Source organism: Halyomorpha halys, unplaced genomic scaffold, assembly GCF_000696795.3.
Source record: "Halyomorpha halys isolate HHAL.00 unplaced genomic scaffold, Hhal_1.1 Scaffold417.1, whole genome shotgun sequence".
Taxonomy (NCBI): domain Eukaryota; kingdom Metazoa; phylum Arthropoda; class Insecta; order Hemiptera; family Pentatomidae; genus Halyomorpha; species Halyomorpha halys.
Window position 1 is genome coordinate 353,118 of NW_027111032.1, and position 21,684 is coordinate 374,801.

The following is a 21,684-nucleotide window of genomic DNA, read 5'->3' on the forward strand; positions in this document are numbered from 1 at the left end:
TAAATAAATTATAAAAAAAAATTACAGGATAAATTAAAAAATGTTCCCATTTCTCAATTTTAGTACAATAAATAATTGATATTTTAAACTTGAAATTTGTTACAAAAGGCTGAAATCTTATCTGAATTAAGACCATAGGAGTTTTTTTTATATAAAGGTTTTTTTTTAATCATTTATTTATTGTTATTTACAACTGAATAACATATATACAACAAGTAAATTTGCTGTAGGTGAGATAGTGACATGATACCAACATGTGGAGAATCTACCCATTGATAGAACTCCAACAACATTTCTAGAAGAAAAGATCCCGAGGCCATCTTCTTTTCAGACGCCTAGGAGGATTATTAGGTAATGAAGGAGAAGCCAGATTAGAAACAAGTGGATTTGGGTGATTGGGAAGTTTTACATGGAAGGAATGGTATCTGGTTTTGGCCAAATCAGCAACATATAGGATATGAAGGTCATGATGGATGACTTGATTTGTGACCAAGTAAGGAGTGTTAAGGATTTTATGAAGGATTTTGGACTGTAAGAATTGGATTCGGAAGGAATTTGATGGTTTAGTGGAGCCCCAAGCTCAACTCCGTATGTCCAGATAGGCCTTATAATAGTCATGTAGATCAGTCTTTTGTAATGGATTATATAAAAGTTAAAAAAAAAGAAAATCTGTACCCTACAACCCATTAAGTTTCAGGGATGCAGTAATTTATAATTACTATTACTAGACCAACGATTGTGGAAGGAGGTGATTTGGTCATAATCACACTGGACCACAAGATTTTTACTCAATTAAGGGTACTCACTTCATGAGGCTGAGTGTCTCATGAACCACCCTGTAGGGCTCATGGACCCACAGGGTTGACACACTGCTACAGTGAAACATACAATAATTATCTGCCACAGCCGGATTTGAACCAGTATTCTTGGAGTTAATAACACAGTGCCTTACCACTAAGCCACCCGCTTCCTTATGATTATAATTGTAATTATAATAATGGTATATAATAACAAAAAATTAAATCTAGTAAATATGAACTTGATTTTAGTAATAATACCTTGTTCCTTTCCGCAACTTGCTGTTCAAGATTAGCTATTTTTTCTCTTAAACTTTCCTCTACCTCCACGGCAGCCTGCTTAGTTTCAGCTTCAGTTTGCAAAGCTGACATGTCACTTAACAGTTGGGCATAGTCTTCTTTGGCCTTCTTTAATTCCTAAAAAAAAAATTATTTATAAGTAAGTACTAAATATTTAATTTTAAATGTTGTTTGTTTAATGGAGTGTATGAGGCTAATTTATCAGCAAGTTGAATTTAAAACTGGTCTATTAATTTTGCTATTTTTATTCAAGAACACAAATCGAAAACTAAACAAGGTTCCACAGGTAAAAAGTTCTTATTTTTTGTGTCAAAATTAAGAAGTAAAAAAATAAAACAAATTGTAAAAAAAGTTACTAATACAAAATAAAAATCTGTTAACATTATAAACATAAACAAATGATCTTTAAATCGTAGGAAGATGGTCTGGGTGGCGGTCATGAAAGGTGCACAAATTAACAGAAAAAATTATTTATTGATCTCGGTACAAATAAATAGTTTTTTTCTGATGTTCTGTGTAACTTTTATAAACACCAGCCAATTGGATCATCTTTTTACAGTTAATTATATATGCCCCACTAATATTATCTAATAATATTCTAATATTATCTTTTAATACAGACTTAATTACAATAACAAACAAATAAATAATAATAACAAATAATGTATAAGTGTTTCTACTGTATTAATGGAATTACCAACGGCAACTATCTGAATTGCAAGATAAAAAGATAACAGCAGTAAGTACATTTTTTAATTGAGAAATCAAATCAGTGAAGTGGAAAGACACTTATGGAGGGAGAGACAAGTAAGTTAACTCATGTAGTAAATCATAATATAAATTTTAAAAAGCTATGATGAACCAGATTATATAATTTTAATTTCAGACGATTAAAATTACCTAAAACAGACAATGAATTAATATTCAAATAAATTATGTCCTATAGAGTGGAGAAAATAACTAAAGGTATAGGATAGAGCAGCTGCACTTAACCGAATAAACTGGTGGAAGCTGCTTGAGGAGGCCAGGACCCAGTATTAGGTTGTCATGCCGATTGAAAAAGAAAATGATTTCGTATTAATATTTTGCATGATAAATATATAAATTTTACTTATATATTGTAGTATACACATATAATTTATTTAAAATTTTTTTAATAGAGGTGAATAAGATGCTAGCAATCGGTATTGCTACTCTTCTAATACATGTTAACCAAGAAATTATCTGTCTGAGGTAACTAACCTAAATTATAAGTTAAAATTGAAACAGTCTACCCATAATTAAGTAAAGAAGTTTTATTAAATACTAATATTTAGATGCATATAATAATATTTAAAAGAAAATAAATTACTTGTTCTTTTTCCAAGACAGTTATTTCAAGAGTGGCAACTTTCTTGAACAATTCCTCATGTTCCGAAGCCTGGTGCCTCAGTTCCGCCTTAGCTATATCCATCTCTTGAGAAACTTGAGCGTTCCTCAAGAGGGCATCTTCTTTTAAGGCCTTTTCTTTTTCAGTTTCCCTTTTCATATCGTCAAGCCTTTTATGGATTTCAGTTGATTCCTGTGAAAGAACTTCCAACTTCGACTGCAAACTTCTGACTGGAAAAGAAAATTTAATGAAGAAAATAGATATAAATATATAATATAAATTAATCGATTAATAAACAATAGCTTTAGAGTATAAAAGATCAATAAAATAAATAAATAAATACTGAATATATTTTTTTCTGAACCCAGGAAAGATCATTAATATATTAAATAATAATCTTTATTTTAATTTTAATTAAGGCTTTATTAAATATTTAAATGGAATATAAATAAAACACATAAATACCTTCTTCAGCAGATTTTTTTTCATTTTGTTGTAATTCTGCAATTTCTTTTGATAATTTTTCACATTTGGTTTTGTGACTCATTAATTCCTCTCTGGTTGTTTCTAATAATCGCATATTTTCCTGAAGATCATGCTCATATTTCTGTTTTGTCACCACTAACTCATTTTGTATCTATAAAAAAAAATTATTTGTTTTACCTTTAAATCAAGTATGACTAAAAACTAAATAAAATATTACTATATTCTATAAAGATAGTATATCATATCACTACATTTTAGATAGTTAATGTGGCATTGAATTATAATGAAAAAAAAAAACCAATATCATTTCAGTTTTAAGCCTAAACAGTTAAATTTATAGATCTATTTGTGTGTTTAAACATACATGTTAATGTGTAAACATTACAATGAATTTAATATTCCTAGAATCTAAAACAAAAACATCTAATGTTCTATACTCATTTACTTGTACTTTTTCTGATTGATGATTATTCCCTTAGCATCCAGTGCTAAGCTTTAAAAAGGACTCAAAGGATTGTTCTACTAGGTATATGTCATTCACAAAACCAGTTATTTGCATTAGGCTGCTAAAATGGTGTCATCAGTCTGAATTTCTGAATCACGAATTACCTTTTCTAGTGTCAAATTAAACAGTCGGCAGGCAAGCCCATCACCCTTCCTAACTCCTATTATGGGACAAGTTTAACTGTCCTCGAACAATCTACTTAGCATCAGCATTTGTTATCTTACTCAAGCACACTAGGTTTTGAAAAATAACTAGATGACATAGAGCAGCATATAATTTAGGCCTTTTACTGCTGTCGGAAGTATTCAAAAAGTCAATAACAGGTGATGGGGTACTCTTGGGATTTCTCCAGTATTACCCGGAGACTGAATAATCGGGCATTTTCTCTTCGACCCACATGATGAGGGCTCTCTAAACACTGTGGTAATAATATATAAAATTTAATTGACATAATTTGGAATACATTATGTACATTTTTTTTATCTTCTATTGAGGGGTAAGAGAGTTAAAAAAGAGGTTAATGTTCATGTGAACATTACCCATCAAATTTTACCATATATTTGTTCCTAATACCACCTAACAGGTGCACTTACCAAGATTAGCAAAATTTAGAGACTAGCAATTTTTGAGCAAAGTAGTAGGTAAAAAATATTTGTTTCTTTTTTTTTATTCTATTGATTTTAATTCAGCAAATAAAATAAGTTAATTTTATGAGATGGTGATATTTATTTCTAAGGTGTTGACTTTTATTTAGGGGGGACTGAAAGAAGATGCAACAAAATTACTCTTATCTCCTCTGGAAAATCCTAGATCAATTCCTGACACTTTTTTTAATTTTTTCTCAACTGTTTTTCAACCATATATAACTCTGGTTGCCAGGTCAAGATTGCTGGATTGAATAAAACCATATTGTGATATCATGCATGGGCAAGCTTGGAGATTACTCACTTCTCCTCGATCCTTTGATCCCAATAACTGTTCACCACTATTTTGCTATTATTGTAATGATCAATGATAATTGCTTAAAATTTGTAAAACATTAGAGCGGCAAAATCTTATTACTTATTTACTCCCAAGATTAGAAAATATTAATAAAACCCAGACCATTAATAACTACTAATTTTTTTGTTTAGAATTATTGTTATAATATTTAAACCAACAAAAAAAAAAAAAAAAACAAAGAAAGAGATGGTCTGAGTGGCTTGATTCCCTTATCTTTTATTATCTACATTGTTAACTAATTAACTTGTAATATCATCCAATAAAAGAAAACTTTCAATTTACCACAGGCTTAAAAAGTACCTGAGAATGCTGAGCTTTCTCAGTTTCTAATTCTTCTTCAAGTCTTGTATTAGTACTGGTTGAACTCAAGAGACTTTCTTCCGCATCTCTAAGTTTCCTGGTAAGATCTGATATAGTAGTTTTGTCTTTATCCTAAATAAAATATGAAAAATAAGCAATATTATAATTGGTGGTTTATGATATGCATGGCAGTCAAAATTACCGACCATCACACAGACCATAATCTTTTTGAACATAAAATCAAGAGAAATTTGAAGGATGTGGTCAGGGGTGCTGTCAGACAGAAATAACAAATAGTTCTCAACTATTTATTTATTACTAAAATTTGACACACAATGTAGGTCTTCAGCAGAGTTACAAAATAAGTAGAGTCGATTTAAGAGTGATATGAAAAAAGAAATAAAGGTGGACGTATACAAACCATCAAAAACTTAAATACAATAATAACTTGTCACGCTTACTTTTTATGACTTATTTTTTTTTCAAATTTCTGCAACATTATATATTCTATTAGTTGATTCTTCAACCAAATTGCTACCACATTCAGTAACTATAATTCTTTATGTTAACATTTTTTTTCCATTGGCAGAGTATTGCGGCATTACAATATTGTAGCGTCAGAAACACCACATTATAACGAGCTTATTAAAGCTTAAGATGAGTAGATTCTATAAATATAAGGATGATTATGAGGGATTGATCAATTCACACACCATGATGCGATCCACACCAAACAACAGTGCGAACCTCAACCATGCAAATCAGTCACACCAACAAATACTGTAGGAATTTCATCCTCAGCATTACAGAATCTGCACAAAGGTGATCCTGTAAGCTTGAGGTAAAACATATATTTATAAAGTCTACAGTGACCTGTGTAGACATCTGTGATTTTCCTTAGAGAACTCCTGACCAGCTGAAGCAATATATCACTTCGGCCCCTGAAGGGTTCATCCAGAAACAACTTACAAGTGTAGCTGTCTTTTATTATAAGCCATTAAAATTTGGCTTTTAAAACTAAATACCATGATAACATTCACTACTGTCTTAATATTATGAATTTACCAACTCATTATTAATTAATTTGTATTATAATACCTCCTTAGTTAATTAAATTAATATTATTTTAAATAATAAATACACTGACCTGTCAGATCATTACTCTTCATAAAGTTAATTAATAATTTTTATATTTATCTTTATCCTCATTATTATTTTATTTAAGTTTGTAATAGTTTGTATGATACTCCCCCTTTACATATTCTATATATCACTCTTTCACCCTAATGCTGGATCTACACATTTGCCACTAGCCACAAATCCAAAACTTGTACCGATGCTTGGTAAAAAAGGAAGCAACAAACAAAGCCACACACTTGCATGTTCATTTAACTTTTGTCGGCTATTACATTCAATTTTCATCATAAAAAGGAAGAAAATAAAGATAGGCTACATGAAAGGAAACGTAAATATCAGCAAAGTTGGTTGTAGATGATAAAAATAGTACTAATTAACCTAAATTCAACCCTTGTTCCAGAATTTTTAACAGAAACTTGTTAATTTAATAACATAGACATAAAAATTCATATAAATAGTACTAACTAACCTAAATTCAACCCTTGTTCTAGAATTTTTATCAAAATATTCTATAAATATATATTTGTGCTATGTTAAATAAAAAAGTAAACTGCTGAAGTTAATTAACAATATTTGAATCAATGGATTTACACCATATCGATAGAATTTAAAAATATACAATCTTAAACTGAAATTAATTATGGATTCCAAAGGTTGGGGAAATTCTTTAATTGATTAAAACACAGGGAGCACAAACATTCATATCTTGGCAGTTCTAAAAAAATGCAAACTGAAAACAAATGTGTGGATGCCCAAAAAAAAGGTATCCGATGGGTCAGCCACAAGGTCGGGCAAACTTGTACCAGCCAATCCAAATAACCCATTCACTCGCTTGTGCATATGCAAATTTGCCACTGTTTGGCAAACATATAAAGGCATCTTATCTTTAAATTGACTCTACTTTCTTTGTATCTTTTTTTGCAGCCTTTATGAAGACCTACAGTGTTGGTCAAAATGCAATGAATAAATAGTTGAGAACTATTTTTTATTTCTTTTTGATTGTAGACCATCTCCTTCAAATTCATATACGGTCAACCATCTACATAGACACACACTATATATATATATATATATTCTATTATTATAGATATTCTATTATTAGAGATATTCCCAAATATTATTAAATAAATATCAAAGCAGGCATAATATGCAAAAGCATGAAAAACAGAACACACACCACTAAAACATTAAAAAGTACTGAAAATCATAGGAAATACTCAATTTCAATAAATTTACTTCGAAAGATTTTATTTCTGTGATATTTACAAACAGAGTATTAATCAATACTAAATATTTTGAATTTCAAAAGTGCAACTACTTCATTAAATGATACAAACAACAAATATAATTGAAAATAAAACAATACAATATTAATAATGTTAACTCTTTCAAAAAGCTTTACATGATACCAAGAATTAGAGGAAATTAAAATTTTAAAAGCCCTTAAATTAAAAATTAATGTTTCTTCATTTCATTCCCATGCATCTCATGCAGACGTGCCTTGTACTGGTTCTGAAGACATGCATAGATAATGTAGATAAGAAAAAAATATTGACAAGTTAAAAATAAAGTTATAAAAACTAAAATTGAAGCATTTACTGCAAAAAAGATAACAACATCCTTGAGATGTTTGGACTTGCATGTGATATTTTATGACAAAAAAAAAATAATACATTTTCATTTTTAACCGAAAATTCAGTTACTAACTCAACTACTCACAACTACTCGTCTCAATAGTTATTACAATTTTTATGGGTACTAACACACCTTCTGCTAAGTATGTTAAATGCATTAAGGGCCGGTTGTACCATCGCAGTTTAAACTACAATTTTTTTAAATTTCAGGTAAAATCAATAATTACCCATTGCTATAGAAACGCTAACCTTCAAATCTGCAGGTAAACTTTACCAGCCAACGATAGCCGGTTAAACTGAGATTTAGAGCTAAATCTATGTTTAAGTAGGTAACCATACAAGGAACCTTCCATAGTTCCAGTTGGAATTTTTATCTACCAAAGGTGTATTGTATTATTAATTTTCTTTCCAAATTCAATAAAATTAATTTAATTGAGATAGACAATTTGACAGAGGGCGAAGACTTCAAAGAACTAGTTGCTCAGGCAATAAAGAAAAAAAAAATAATCCAACTCCAACCAAATCATTTTTTACAGTAGTCGAATGAAGAATTTTTTCAGTGATTTTGACTGTCAAAAGTAGCTGTTCAATCAATTTTAAATTTAATTGGACCCACAATTTGTAACATTAGCGATAGGAATAACAGAGGTTGTTAGTTTTCTCAGATTCAGGTAACCTTGTTAACAAAATTGTAGACCAGAAACATATTGCTAAGTTACCGGAGTTTTACTAAACTCTAGGACAAATCTAAGTTATACAAATCTTATTTTTACCAGAGATTGGTGCAACCGGCATGTGTTAGAGTCAAGAAATCAATTTATAAGTGTTCAACATGGCCAAATAATACACCCAAAGTTAACACAGTCAGTTACAGCTAGTACTAATTTCGTAAACAAGTAGAGAAATAATTACGATACTACAAGCAGCATTCTTGAGAGTGAAATCACTTTACCAAAAATTTCAATATTTTAAAACCTTTGATTATGAAATGAGGCATCAAGAATCAGAGTGAACCAACCTTTCCAGCCATGATTTTGAGATAAACTGCTCTAGACCTATTTTGAAAGTGAACCCTAACCTTTTAGTTAGCAGTTACACAGCATTGCATAACAGTCAGTAGAGACAGAGTAATCATGGCACTTGATCCACTCCTGCTCTGCCAACTTGATATCATTGATATATTGGACTACATGTTAAACTGGTTTTAAAATTAATAAGTTCTTTATGTTTCAAACAATGCTTTGACACTTTAAACTCAATTTTCACAATTTAGAACAGCTCACTCTGGTTCTCAACGCATTAAATAATCACAAAAAATACGATCGAATGATTTTAATTTGATTATATTAAATCCAAAGATGTTGGGACAGAACTCATACTTGGTTCTAGACTAAACATACTCTACATTCCAGTCAGTTTTAGACTTTATTAGTTACAAAATAAGGTTAGCTGTTAAGTAAAATTAATCCAGAACTATTTTAATTTAAGGCTTAAATGGGAATCAACAATACAAGCAGTTACTGTTGTACATCATCTGATTTACATTGCTAAGCAACTTATACCAGGAACTATTTTTTACATCAAGCGAATTCAGAGTTGTCATTAGAAAACAAATTGAAATTTTTTTTGAGCGAAGGCATCAAAAAAAATAATTAAAATAGAAATATAATTCGGAAAATTAAGAGCAAATTATAAAAAATACTTTATAGATAAAATATAAACAGCGAAACATGGCTTCATTAGTATATAGATATTTTTTGTATACAATCAAGTTCTGTAAAATCGATTCGCCACTGACAGAATTTTTAACATTAAGTAGTAATGTACATTTTCTTCCTCGCCTTTCATTATGTTTACTTCTTTATTTAATTGAACACTGTCTGTTTTTTTAATCTTTTTATTATTTATTTTGTGTAATTGTTATCTCGATAATATCATAGTTTATTTTCTATTATTATCAATCAACTACTATCTACTTAATTTATTTTATGCATATTTCGAAGTTTCCTTATTATTTTTTTTTATTTTAATTATATTATTTCAATTTCTTGAGACAAGGTAATTATTTATTAAATAAATAAAAAATTTGTATCCTTTTCTGTCTCAACACTTTTTATTTTTCACCAGTCCAACGTTTCGGCCATTCTAGCCATCCTCAAGGACATCTTCAATTATAATTTCTTCCTCACATTAATGTAGAGTTACTTTTGCAGGCTATTCTGCCCAGGTCATTTCATTTATTATTAGTTAAAAGCCTATTTTTTAAATTTTTAAAAAAATAGGCTTTTAACTGGTCTCCTCTTTCTAGCCAATTGATTGTGTGGTTTTTTTTTGGCTTGTTTTGTGTTCTCAAATTTTGAATATTATGTATATTGCTCACAACCTAGACTGTTTTTGGACACATCGATTGGCTTACGATTTGGTAATAAAGGCATATTACAAAGAATGTTAGTTGTGTTTACTATTTCATACTAAAGCTGTACATAGTTTTAGTAAGAGAAGCATTAATAGTTAAGATAGATGCAAATAAATTCAATCCAACATAAAGTCTTCTACAAATAATAATTAAAAGTGGGAGAAATAATCAAATGTTACTAATAAAAACTACTTAAATAAAATTTTTGAGTTAAAGGTTAACTTACAATAAGTGCATTGGCTCCTTTAAGTTCAGAAGCGAGCGAATCAACTTCTTCCGAGAGTTTGGCAGCTTTTGCAGAAATCTTATCCCTTAATTTAGCCTCCTCGTCAAGCTTTGCCTCAAGTTCTGCGACTCTGTTTTCAGCTCTCCTCCTTTCAGCTCCTTCTTCACCAGCCTGCCTGCTCAATCTACCAACCTAACCAGAACACAATTCTATTCTCTCAAGATTTTTAACTTAAACCTACAGCTAATAAATACTAATACAAATTTGTATTCTAAATTAAATTGAAATATTGCCATTGTTGCTAGTCCCCTTTGCTACCTGTGTTTCAAGAGAAGATATCTGTGCACTCCATGAGGCTTTGATATCAGTCAGGTGAACGTGAGCTTCTTCCAACCTCCGTTCTAGAAGCGCTCTTTCTCCTAACAAAGCTAAACAGCAAAACAAAAAAATATAGAATAAATCCACATATAAGCACTAGAATATCATATAACTATTAAATATTGCAAATTTAATGAGTCTATTAAAAATCGTAAGGCATTAATTATTTATTGAAAAATAAACCACTACAACAAATATAATGCTAAGTTTATCAGCAACACCATGTTATTAGAATTCTTAATTATTATTGGTAATTTTGTTACAGTTTGATTAAGACAAAATAAAATGTTTACTTGAATAATGTATCGTTACAAGACATACCTTTTTTTTTTTTTTCAATAAGAAGTTTTAAAGGCTCTATAACCAAGAAATTCTAAATAAAAATAATTTTTTTTTTTAAGATGATTAGGGCTGGGTCTAATCAATTAAGAAAAGATAGGTAACAATAATTATTAATTTATTTTCTGCCCAAGTTTCAAGCTGTATTGTAGATTTTCATCAAGGCTGTTAGGTGGGAGTGTTAACAGAGAGCCTTCAAATGAGGCTTCATGGAGATTCTGCTTCAAGGTGATACTAGGCCGCATCCCTTCTATCCCTGTCTCATAGGACTTTCTGGCAAGACAGTGGTCTGGCATTCAAAGATGGTCAAACCAACTTAGTTGGGACTCTTCTATGATGATGTACATTGTTTTCACCCCAATACTGGCCCTTATTTTAGTGTTCCTTATCCTGTCCCGTCTGCCTTCTGCATTTATAAAACAGATTTATGACAGTTATAAAACTATTAACTGCCAGTATTAGGTCCCGATCAGTATTACATTCTTCCAAGGCTCAGATGATGTCATGCTTTCAAATCCTGTCAAATGCCTATTCCAGATCTATGAAACATGGTGACAGCTCCTTGCCCTTCTCCAACACTTTATCAGTAATATGCCTCATAGTGGATATAAAGTCTTGGGTACTTCTTTCGTCCTTAAACCCGTAAGCCAATGTACGTAAACTTTACATTTACTTTAAGAAATTAAGTAGGTCTCGTGGCCTATTTTTTATTTTTTCATCCTCCTAACTGTGCTACTGACATCCAATGGATGATCATCATATGATATCCAAAAATAAACATCACCTTTCCCAAAAAATTGCACGTAATTAATACATATCGTTGGCAAAAATGTATTTTCAAAGCACTTAATTCTTTCATATATATGGCATAAAAAATACATATCTGATTTTTAGAAATATTAAATAAATTAGAATAAATATTTCTGAACAGTTAGATTTGGATAAATAATTCTGTACATAAATTTTACATCTCATAGACAGTAAAAAAACATATATTTAGTTTTAACAATCATCTTTTTTATACTAATTGAAAAAACCATGAAGATTTTTACTGTCCCGAAGTAAGTGTAAAGAATGATGGATGGGAAAAAGGAAGAAGTAAACAAATGATGAACTACAAGGAATATACCTAACATTGAAGAGGACTCTAACAAAAAAAGAAAAGAGACCAAAAGCCAAAGAGAAAATGATATCCACTATTAACATATAAAGTAAATTCCATAAAAAATAAGTAGAACTCAGATGTTAATATTAACAAGGGGAGCCTACAAACGTGGGGTCACAGAATTTGATGAAACTTTTTTGGTGATACAAAGTTCTCCCTAATGAGCCCCAGGAGTCGAGAAAAAAATTCTAGTTAAGTCTGTTTAGAGATTTCTGCAATTTTTAAAAAAATAATTAAAGACCTCTAAAAGATAAATATTGTGAACAAAATGTTTTTTAATTACTATGAAGAATAGTATTTCAGGATTTTTGAGATGTTAAACACGAATATCAACTTTTCCATTAAAAAATATTTTATCCCACTTTACTAGGTCAGTCAACCTAAATTATTTTAATAGTCTGCTGTTATTATGTCATAGTGGGGTAATAAAATACCTAATTTTTGATTTATATGAAAATTTCTACTTAGGAGTTTCAAAAAAACGGTAAAAACAAATTTGACTTGATTTTCTAAAAAGAAATTTTGTTTGGTCTACATTACTAGAAGCAACTTTTGGTTTTTGTAATAATTTAGACATTTAAACTCATTTAATGCAATCAACCATCTTTTGCTCTTATTATAAACAAAAAAAATAAATAAATTGATTAGTAGATATAATAACAATTAAATAAATGCAGAGCAAAGGCGGCAAAAAATAATACAAACAATTTCTAAATGGATGTAAAATAATTTTTTTTTGGTTCCTAGGATGCTTGGCTAGAACCCTCAGGCACATGTCTAACATTATTTGACCTGGTATCTTCAATTTCATGAAAATCAATGATCCCATGTCTGTAGCCTTCCCTTGTAACTTATACAAATCAACACAATAATTCATTGTAAAACATGTTGTTCCTGAAAACAGTTTATCTTAATAATGCTGAATTTGATATATAGACAATTTAATATTGAATTGTATGCAACTATTATTATTATTTTGACAACATTAAACAATATTTTGAAAACTTAATAACAATAAAACTTTTCATACAAGATTGTAACTGACCTTGAACCCTATCATCAACTTGAGTACCGGCACCAGACTCACTGCGTCTCGTCAGTACAGCAACTCGATCGGTCAGATGCCTTACCTGCTCTTCGCTCTGAGCTAGTTTACTACTAAGATTCCACCGTTCCTTTTCACTGGTATGCCTCAACATTTCAATATCATCCTATATAAAAAAAAAATTAATTTTTTTAAAATGTTGTAACATTAGAAAAAGAGATAAAATATTACTAAATAACATTAGTAGCAAAATACCACTTGGATAAAATATTATATAACTAAAGAACTGCTTTACTAAAACTCTTATCTTATAAAATGTAACTATTGAAAAGGTTTTTGATTTTTGAAGAGATACTTCTTTTTCAACGTTCCAGAACTCAAAGCTGAAAAAAATTATACAGGAGTAAATTGATTTTGTGACATGAGATGAAACGGAAGTGGTTGGGAGAGGCAACACTGGTCAATTCTAGCAGTAAAATTTTTATATTGTAATAGCAGAGGAGGAGATCACAGTAGCTTAAGAATCCCTGGCAGTTTTAGTTCGATTGAGTGAGCTCTTTAAAGCTTCGACTTTCCAATTACAACATAAATCATTTTTTGCTGAATTATATTCTTATTATTATAGAACTAATATTTTCTAACCAAAACTATAAGATGAAATGCTTATAGCTGCTCTTTGTCATGAGCTATAATTTAAAATTTTATCTTGATGCTAAAAAGAGGAAAATATAACACCAAAAATGGAATTAAAACAAGTTTTTAAAGATTTGAATTAAAATGCCTTCAAAACTAAAAATCGGAATCACATACAGTGAGGGAGATGTTCAGTATTTCATCATCTTTGTAATGAACTATAATTCAAAATTTTATCTTGATGCTATACCGAGTTTGAGAGGTAATTAGTGCAAAAGATAGTGCCAATAACCACATTCTTAGGATAATTAAATAAATCGTAACACATTGGAACTTTTATTGTTATAAAGGTAAACAAGTAAGAAGTACACTTTATTGTTTGCCTAGCCATGTAATGTTTCCGTCTAAAACACTTTTATATTGTTATGGTAAATTTATTTGAAAGAATTTTTATTTTTAAGGTAAACTTAATTTAACTCATTAATATAAATATAAGAAGATGGTCAGGGTTGCGGTCAAAAAAAGAACACATAGTTTATAACTATTTTAATGTCCGACGTTTCGCCCCACTTTGCAGGGCTTCATCAGGGCTGTTCAAAGCGAAAGGTTTAACAGAAACCCTGACCATCTTATATTTAAATTTTTACAGTCAACTATATATACATATATATAAACCATTAATAGATTGGATTAGAGGGGGTACAATAATGGACACAGAATTTATAAGACATATTAAAAACATTCAAGAAAATGTTTATATTTCTTAAAATATGAAGAAGATGGTGAGGGTTGCGGTCAAAAAAGAACAAATATTTTTTAACTATTTAATGTTATTTATTAACTTTATGTTATAACTATTATATAAATATTTAAATTTCTTTTTTTTAGCTATCATATCAACATTTACTAATAATACAAATGATAATGTAAACTATAAGAGTTTACCCCCACGAGAACTCTCTCATTAAGTATTTTACCTTCTCCTCTTTAATTCATTTAAAATATAAGCAATATCATGCTCATTTGCATAAACAATATAATATCAAGAAAATCTATTCAACACAAAAAATTGATAAGAACTGCCTACTTTGTAATGACTATCTGCAGGTAACAGTTTATGTAATAAATGATTTGCTCAAATAAATTGATTTGGACAAAATTTTATGTGCCATATTCATATTCAAAAATCATGAAAACTACAACCACTATGAAGGCATGTGTTATAAACCACTATGAAGACATGTGTTATAAACCGCTATGAAAACATGTGTTATAAACCGCTATGAAAACATGTGTTATAAACCACTTTATAGCACATTAAACTAGCTTTGATTTGAGTGCTAGCAGACAGATGTATAATACTTCCTGAGATACTGTTTTTCATAAATCCAAAAAGTCAGTCCTAATATCTAGAAATCAATATTTTGTGAATTCATTTTGTAAAATACCATAAAAACTACTATGCCTAGATAAACATCATAAACTACTTTATAGTACATTGAATTAGATTTAATTTGAGTGCTAATAGACATTTGTACGTTGATTGGTTCTTGAAATGTAGATTTCTCAAAATAAATTCACTAACTACTAATTTTTCAGTGCTTCTTTACATGAAATGTTGCTTTTTAAAAAGCCAAATCTTGAGAACTATTGAACATAAAGAGTTATATTAGAGCTCAAATTTTAGAAAATTTACTCTTCTTTAAATGACGTTTTATTAGGTTTATTAGTGTTGTTAATAATTTTAAAGATTGAAGCTTCGAAAAACAAATTATTTTTTTTAAACATTTTTAATCAGCCACCACTTTTCATTTCCTCTACCTATACTAGACTCATCAATTTCGACTGGTAATTATACATAGTTTTCATTAAAGTAATAAAAAACTGGGGTGAAATAACTGCCTTTTTTCTCTTCTTAGACTCTTGTTTGAATAGGATCAACATATCCAGTGCAGAAACCAATTCAGAGATTCAAGAAGTAATTGTTCCCTGACAAAGATGATAATTTAAATTAACCACTATTAGTTAATATTTTAATAAGATTTTTTATAAAGAAAAAAATGTTATAATCTATTGCAGACTTTGAAGTTTGGTCTATGGTAGAGAAAATATTTATTTATCTAAAACGGGTAATTAAATAAATGTAATTATTATAATTATAATGATGCATTAATTGCTGACCTTGGATATTATATGATAACATGAATAACTTATTTTATTAGTGACGGTAGCAAATAGAGGTGAGTCGGTCAGCAGTGAACATATTAAAAAGACTTTTTTCTATGGAAAGAACTTGTCCGAACTGAGCATGCCATCAAAATGTACACAGTCATTGAGTCTGTCTGCACAGAGGTTAAATCCCTTCTACCCCTCCCCATTGTCCTGCACCTCCCAAAATAGTCATCAACTCATCTTGTCAGCAGCGTTTGCTTTTGCCAATTAGCAATTTTCTCTCAATTGCACGAAGACTGAAAAACGAAATTAATTTCTCCTTGAATAATTATTTCAAATTCTTTTTCTGAACCATAATATGTAGGAAAAAGTTTACCAACCCGTAATTAATTTTATGGTTACCCACCAAAAGAGACTAATTAATAACATTTTCTGAACTATAATATATGTATATAGTTGCAACTACATGCGTAAGTACCTCCTAGTACCTGCTCAATTTAATGGTACCAAAGATGGAAAAAAAACTTGTGGGAATCTTGAGAGGGCCGACAGAAGTGAAACTTCTAGAAATGAAATATGTTAAAATTGTATTAATAATGACCATGTGTTCCCTCTTATAGCTTAAAGTATAAAATATTAATTCCAGAATAATAAGAAAAGAACAGTCATTACCTTAGTAAATTCTAGGGGGAAAATGTTTATATTGTAATAGAAAATTATGAGATTACAGGTGTTCACTTAATCAGAATTGCAAGGCCAATTTGTTAATCTCCTATAAGCTCGTACTCACCTATTACAAAAAAAAAATTTCTGCTAGAATTGACCAGCATTGCCCTTCTACTTCGGTTTCATCTCTCGTCACAAAATTAATTTACACCCGTCTTTTGTTGTAAATAAATAAATGAGTACATGAAAAAAATTATGAATAAAAATAACACTAATAAAAATATAGAGCATACGAAGGGAAACCCAATTGTAAATCCCCTCAAAAAAATGCCAATTCATCGAGCCTACTACTCGTATAATCAATGTGATTGGAAGAAGCAGATTCCATCACTGAGTAAGTCAACATATTGAATGAGTTCAAAAAACTTTGTCTATGATGAAGTGACCATTTGGGATTCAAATTCGGCAAGTGACCTTGTCTTACACACATTTCATTCAGCCAGAATTTCAGGCCTTCGTAAAAAAATATTTTTTCTCCTTCATACTTCTTTACCACTCTTTTCCTCAATCTTTCTTCTTTACCCATGTTATTATATTATGTTAACTGCATCTAAGTATTGTCAGTGGTATCATTTACTCCTTTTGGTTTATTTAAGCCATATTATAGATTATTATATAAAATTTTTTTTCTTGCCTGTTTCATAATTTCCATTTTTAACATATATTATTATCTCTCTCTCCCCCTTTCATAATTTCCATATTACTACATTTTCAAACTGCTTTCACCTTCTTATATTTTACTTCTTATTATACTTACACTATACATTTTCTTCCCGTACTATTTATGCACTGAATTATTTATTATATTTTTATTTTCTTGTTATTCTGTTATTTCTTATTTATTGTTACTTTAACTCATTATGATTATATTGAAGGCCTCAAATTCTGGCACTAATAAAGTATGTAAGTTTTACTTCTTCACTGACTGCACCGCTGATTATCTTCTATTCTTATTATACTTATAATTATAATATTCATTGAAACTTAGTGCATACTTATACTATAAAATACAAATAATTATAGTTGTTCTGAACCCCTAATTTAAATTGATCAAATAAACTTAATGATATAAACCATACACCTATGCTACAGATAACAATTTTAAACATAATCAATTGAAATACACTCAAAAAAATAATTTATTTTAGGAAGAAATTTGTTAGTGTGGTTAAAAAAAAACACAGAATTGGTGTCTACTGAAAAAGTTCAAACTAAGCTAATTGATAATTAAATCTTCAATCTCTTCACCATAAATTAATTTTGAGAGAATAGCAGAAACTTTTTTTTTCTTCCTTCCAACACAATAATACAATTTAGCAAGTGCATAGCTTGATAGCTCTAACCGACACAGATTAGCCGTCACCAATATGCAATCTTAAGCGAGAATGTGGACTTACCGAAGATGAATTCTTCTGTAATGAAAAATATTAAAACATATACAAAACAGGCACAGAAGATCTAAACATTTTTTTAAATCGCTTAAAATAACATAAATAACTAAACTGAAATGTTACAGCAGTTGAAGAGAAAGTAGAGTATTAATTTTTTCTTATAATTTGGGCATAGTGCTAATACCATACATCAACTTTTTGAGTAGATACTAGAAGGAAAATATGCAAAACAATAAAACTAACACTAACATTCTGAATATATGTTAGGTTTATAGTTTATTACATCAAACTAAATGAGTAGATTTATCTATCAAGATTCTGTTTTCTATATAATCATATAGATAATTGATAACAAAATACAATCACACAACACATTAGTTTTTTTTTCTAAATAATTCCAATCACCATAATTCTAACCTCAAAAATTTAACAAAGCATACTAATCACAAGAGCAACATAAATTATTTCAGAGATGAATTTCTACATACTTAAGCAAACTGATATTTTTATTAATTTTTAATAGCATACAAGATCAACAATATAATGTGCTAAGTACATTGAAGTCAGTTTTGATTTTAAATTTTAGAGTAACATTAAAAATTAATGGGATGGGTAGCTCAGTGGTAAGGCACATTGCTACAAAACCCAGGTTCGAATCCAGCAGTGGCATATAATGTTCTGTTTCACTTTAGCCGTGAGTCAGCCCAGTGGGTTCTGGAGTCCTCCCGGGACCACACAGCCTCATAAAGTGGGAACCCTTAATTGGGTAAAAATTTGGTGGTAAAGCGTTATTCTGACCAAATCATTTTCTCGCACAACCGTTGGTCTAGTAACAGTACTTCCTTACAAAGTACTGCACCCCTGACTCTTCATGATATGTATTGTTACAGATTTTTTTCTTTTAATTAAAAATAAATAATTTACATCTAATGTAAGGTTTTTCAATGTGGGCAAGGTTTCTTTGATAGCTGAAGTATTGCAATTGTGAACAATTTCAAATTTGAGTTTTAACAGAAATTCACATTTTAAGGTTCTCAAAGTCTTAAAATAACCAAAGCTCATTATATGGTCTGTTTGCGCCTAAGTGTGTATGTATGTGAACAGCCTAGCTCAAAAACGAAAAGATGTACAAAATTCAAATCACATATTTAAAACCTGGGATGTAAAACTTTTTTACTGAAATTGACTTACAGGAAGTGCCTCTTTATATTACCGATTTTACAAATTTTCAGCATTTTTGATTTAAAGCCATCATATCAATGTGCAATAAAGTGGTGATTAATATCAGGTCTTATCCTCACTTAAATAGTTCGAAAGGGTTGAAATATTGAATTTCCTTGAAAGCTTCCTTTGAAGTAACTTTAATTTTGTTTATTTGAAATAATTTACTATCTCTCTTTAATAGACATAATCAAAAATGGATAAATATAAAATATGAAAGAATTTGATAATCAATTGATGGAAGAAATAAATACTTTTGTTTCCATGGTTGTTATGACAATAGCCATGGAAATAATAAAGTATTTTCATCGTAACTAATTAAGAAATAGCTGTTTTGAAATGTTCAAGAATTAATTTTTATCTCTAAGTTGGGAAGAAAGTGAAATTTGTGAGACATACACATACCAATTTTTTACTTTATCCATAATATAAGTTTCAATAATATTTAAAATAATCCAAACATGCTTTTTAAAAAAATATATATATATTTTTTAAATATTTTTTATTAGCATGTTTCACACACTCAAAAACCATTAAACTTATAAAAAAAACTCAATCATCAATCAAAATGTTTCATTAAAGAGCTAGAACCATTTATATAATTTAAAATTATTATTATATCATTTTTTAATAAAGACAAATAAATAATTCACAAGCAATGAAAACAAACTTTTTAAACAAACAAATGTTATAATATATTTGAGGGGAACAAAAAAAAGAAGCATGTCAGCTCTTGTGCAAGAAAGCCAAATAACTATCTTTAACAAAGTTACTCAAAGTGGAAAAAAGAAAAAAAAAAAAAAAAACTAAAAACATACATACCTAATAAAGTGCCACAGGAACGGAAGTCATGAAATAATTCTCGGTGCCAAAACACAAAAACTTCAAATTGTGCAAACTATAACTTGACGCTTATATTAACCTGTTTTCTACAAAATCATAATATAAAAAAGTGAAAAAGCATAATAACATAAATTAAAACTCACTATGTGATTTTAAAAAATATAAACAAACAAATAATAAATAAATAAATGGAAAGGGGTAATTGTTTTTCAATTGCTAGCAACAATGGAAGATATGTTATATTTAAAATAATATAATTTAAACAATTAAACAATAAAAACAAAACAAAAACAAAACAAGTGAATTAGAAAAATATATGTAATTAGTCCATGCGCTCAAGCAGCAGTTAGCATAAAGCTAAGCATATATTGCATGCAGCATAATTAAAACTAAAACTTGATGTAAGATGCATTCACAAGGAAAATTAGTATGACGGTTAAAGGAAAAATATTCAAATTAAAAAAAGAAACTATCATAGCTATTATTTAAGAAGAATTAAATCTAAAAATATAAGTTGTACCTTTTGATTAATGTCTAAACAATTAATATTAGTATAAATTATGAATTTGAAAGAATTAAAAACCCATTATTAAATTGCTTTATATTAATTACTTACCTCATAATTACTTATTTTTTCTTCAAGCGGTCGCAACCTACTAACTTCTGCTTTCAAACTTTCAACTAAAGTAAGATTTTCTTTTAAAGCTGTGGCAGTCTCTGCACTTTCTTTTTCTTTGGCAAGCAGCTATTCCAATAAACATGTACATATGATTTTAAAAAAATCATTTATTTATTTTATATCAAATAAAAATTTAAAAATTCATTAAATGGAAAGTATTACTTACCAAATGTTTTATTTTAGCCATCTCCTGGGTTTGAAATCCTTCTAACTGGTCCTTATCCTCTTGATACTGACAAATTTTTTTCTTGTAATCTGAATAAACAAACATAAACGAATAAAAGTGTTTTATTTTCTCCAAAATATCAATAACAATATTAATATTATCATTCATGTTTTATAAAATAATGAGATTGTTAAAACTGGTTCAAGGATGTGTGGCCATGGCTATCATTTAAAGATATAGGGTTGGCTGTCCTTAATCTCTATTGGTACTTTTATAGAGACACCAAGGATAGAAAATTTCCAAGTTTCAGCTAATTTCTTTGCCAAATGCATTAATGTGCGACCAAGTTCCACAAAATTAAATTTAATCTATTTTCATTCCACTGATTTTTCCTCCTTCTCGTACCTTACAAAAGAATAACAATTTCTTTTTAAGATCGCTAATTGACAGTGAGTAAGTAATAAAAGGAATATGGTCCAGGTGCGGTCAAATAAAAATCAAATAGTGATTAAACAATTTATATTGAGCCAATCTTTCGCCACAAGTTGCAGAGCTTCATCAGGGCTAAAAAAGATAAAAACACTTAAATGATGTAAACATGAATAATCAAAGTAATTGACAAATTAAAAAGGTGTACAATGAAACATAAAAACTAAATAAGACTATCTAATTTTGTATTATTTAATTATTATATTATTAAATTATTTAATCATAACTATTCGAGTTTTTATTTGACCACACCTGGACCATCGGA

At 29.1% G+C, this 21,684-nt stretch overlaps 2 protein-coding genes and 1 long non-coding RNA gene across 3 annotated transcripts in view; 1 reads left to right on the forward strand and 2 right to left on the reverse strand.

Annotated features, from left to right (window-relative positions):
• The first annotated feature begins 1,429 nt into the window (after positions 1-1,429).
• LOC136796184 (uncharacterized) lies at positions 1,430-2,412 on the forward strand. Its single transcript, XR_010843885.1, has 2 exons — positions 1,430-1,904; positions 2,044-2,412. It is a non-coding gene; the product is annotated as an uncharacterized lncRNA (long non-coding RNA).
• On the reverse strand, positions 2,410-5,609 carry LOC136796185 (tropomyosin Tod p 1.0102-like). The gene is made up of 4 exons (XM_067049143.1): positions 5,541-5,609; positions 4,760-4,891; positions 2,932-3,103; positions 2,410-2,696 (listed from the first exon to the last, which is right to left on the reverse strand). The coding sequence occupies exons 1-4, from the start codon at positions 5,607-5,609 to the stop codon at positions 2,410-2,412; spliced, it is 660 nt and encodes a 219-aa protein (XP_066905244.1).
• Positions 5,610-7,150: 1,541 nt separating this feature from the next.
• Golgin97 (Golgin 97) overlaps positions 7,151-21,684 on the reverse strand; it is an 18,488-nt gene continuing 3,954 nt past the window's right edge. The window contains exons 4-9 of the mRNA XM_067049140.1: positions 20,931-21,019; positions 20,702-20,830; positions 13,100-13,265; positions 10,491-10,600; positions 10,173-10,364; positions 7,151-7,408 (exon numbers count right to left, since the gene is read on the reverse strand). Of these exons, the coding sequence (XP_066905241.1) occupies positions 7,352-7,408; positions 10,173-10,364; positions 10,491-10,600; positions 13,100-13,265; positions 20,702-20,830; positions 20,931-21,019 (743 nt within the window). The 3' untranslated portion in view covers positions 7,151-7,351. The remainder of the gene's footprint in view (positions 7,409-10,172; positions 10,365-10,490; positions 10,601-13,099; positions 13,266-20,701; positions 20,831-20,930; positions 21,020-21,684) is intronic.

What these genes read in the sequence shown, in the direction of transcription:
- LOC136796185 (XM_067049143.1), bottom strand. Translation starts at nt 5,609, where the DNA reads ATGTTTTACCTCAAGCTTACAGGATCACCTTTGTGCAGATTCTGTAAT. An exon ending in CTGAGGATGAAATTCCTACA is followed by an intron (nt 4,892 to 5,540) that starts GTATTTGTTGGT and finishes TATTTTATTTAG; the next exon opens with GATAAAGACAAAACTACTAT. An exon ending in AGAAAGCTCAGCATTCTCAG is followed by an intron (nt 3,104 to 4,759) that starts GTACTTTTTAAG and finishes TTTTTTTTATAG; the next exon opens with ATACAAAATGAGTTAGTGGT.